The sequence below is a fragment of the Piliocolobus tephrosceles genome, unplaced genomic scaffold, assembly GCF_002776525.5.
Source record: "Piliocolobus tephrosceles isolate RC106 unplaced genomic scaffold, ASM277652v3 unscaffolded_38463, whole genome shotgun sequence".
Lineage (NCBI taxonomy): Eukaryota > Metazoa > Chordata > Mammalia > Primates > Cercopithecidae > Piliocolobus > Piliocolobus tephrosceles.
The window spans coordinates 1-2,258 of record NW_022322602.1 but is presented as its reverse complement, the minus strand read 5'-3'; the positions used below and the strand labels follow the sequence as shown (position 1 = coordinate 2,258).

The 2,258-nt window shown below is 40.8% G+C and overlaps 1 protein-coding gene across 1 annotated transcript; it reads left to right on the top strand.

Annotated features, from left to right (window-relative positions):
- Window positions 1–6: 6 nt before the first annotated feature.
- Window positions 7–543, top strand: LOC113223078 (putative claudin-24; the record flags this gene model as incomplete). The annotated part of the gene is made up of 1 exon (XM_026452662.1): window positions 7–543. A coding segment is annotated over one exon (537 nt), but the record flags the coding sequence as incomplete, so codon positions are not given.
- Window positions 544–2,258: the final 1,715 nt, after the last annotated feature.

Below are 2,258 nucleotides of genomic sequence, written 5' to 3'. Positions count from 1 at the left end.
AATGAAATGGAAAACTGGACCATGGGACTCTGGCAAACCTGTGTCACCCAAGAGGAAGTGGGGATGCAGTGCAAGGACTTTGACTCCTTCCTGGCTTTGCCTGCTGAACTCAGGGTCTCCAGGATCTTAATGTTTCTGTCAAACGGGCTGGGGTTTCTGGGCCTGCTGGTCTCTGGGTTTGGCCTGGACTGTTTGAGAATTGGAGAGGGTCAGAGAGATCTCAAGAGGCGACTGCTGATCCTGGGAGGAGTTCTGTCCTGGGCCTCGGGAATCATAGCCCTGGTTCCTGTCTCTTGGGTTGCCCACAAGACGGTTCAGGAGTTCTGGGATGAGAACGTCCCAGACTTTGTCCCCAGGTGGGAGTTTGGGGAGGCCCTTTTTCTGGGCTGGTTTGCTGGACTTTCTCTTCTACTGGGAGGGTGTCTGCTCAACTGTGCAGCCTGCTCCAGCCACGCTCCCCTAGCTTCGGGCCACTATGCAGTGGCGCAAATGCAAACTCAGTGTCCCTACCTGGAAGACAGGACGGCAGATCCTCAAGTGTAAGACTCCGACGAGGCCAGAGATGTATCCTGTATCAACTGTGATGACAAAGATCTCTTTGTTTTGTAGCTAAATCTGTGATGCTCACGTTTTCTCATTCAGTAACTATTTCTCTACAGTAGGCAGACCCACTTCCCTCTAAAATCTAGAGAATAATGAAGGAAAAATATTTCATCTAAAAGAAAATGATTATGGTAAGCATTATATAGGTAGAAGTGAAACAAGCTTCATTGATCTGGTTATTTAAAGAATGTGGTGGCTGTCCAATATAGTCAGTTTCAAGCTTTAATGTGTAAATTTCGTATTAGAAAGCTTTTTCTCTTTTTTTTTTTTTTGTTGTTGGTAGTTAGAAATGATCATTAGTTTCTGTTTCCTAAAGAAAAAAACTAACAATCTGAAGATTTTAAGTGTTCTACTTTAGCAAAGACACATGCTAAGCCAACCCCAAAGTGTTATTTCCACAGCAATGACTTTTTTCTTCTTTGAACAGAAGTGGTTTGTGTTAAGGGTATTACCAGACACTCAGTGCGACAAGATTTTATGAGGCTGAAGAGTTTTCAGTACCTCATGATACTCTCAGATTTAAAATACTGGCCAGTCTCTTCTCTTGTCCTTTCCCTCAAAACCTTCGTATTAAAGAAAGAAAAACAATTCCAAAGACATTTTTCTTGATATCCAGATATTATCAGGTCATTTGAATAAAAACTTTCCTTTGTTCAGTGAAAAATCACTAACATGGGGATATATACTTTAGTGGTGAAAAAACAGAAACGCTGACTCCAACCTACAGAGTCCTAACGCTGAACTCTTTCCTCGACTGAGAAAGTCTATATAAGAAAAAAGTGTTTATGCACACAAGCGTAAATGTGACAGAAAGGCATGCAGTTAAATCAACTAGATACGTAGTTTGGTATTGCTTCAAATGCCGTGTGGTATACGTAGCCTGAGAAATTTCTGAAACACAGGCCCGAGTTAAGGTGTAGAGATATTTCTGATAAGATTGATTTATTTGGTTAAGAAATACTTTTCTTGAACCTATTTTTTTAAAGTAACACTCAGTATTACCATAACATGCACATTTGAAATGTGAGAACTATAAGAGATGAAAATCTGACAGGTGCAATTAGTGAAATACAAAGCAGGAGGAGTTGAACCAAAACCATCAGTTAAACATTTTGCATTCAGACTTAATTCTTTGTTAGAAAGGTTGGGAATAACATGAAAGCCATTTTAACCTTAACAATGAAGGGAGGATTATTACCACTTAATTATATTTCAGTGACAAACTGCTTTCTGCAAAATCCAGCCCACAGGACACAAACACGATCTTGGCCACACCTTGGCATTACTGGTTTGTGGCACTATTTCCCTATCCTTTTCTGAAACCCATTCAACATGGACTCAAACAATAGCAACTCTGGCAAGAATTCTCCTATATACACAATGAAGAAATATTTCTGAGCTTCATAAGTTATAACACAAGGGTCACACTTCTTTTCACAGCAACCGAAGGACAGGAGTTAGTTTGGTTGAAGCTCTCAGGACGTTATAATGGCTTTAGTATTTAGAACTGTGGCTCAACTAGCTGGAGTTTCATTATCTTTGCTGGGATGGGTTTTATCCTGTCTTACAAACTACCTGCCACACTGGAAGAACCTCAACCTGGACTTAAATGAAATGGAAAACTGGACCATGGGACTCTGGCAAACCTGTGTCAC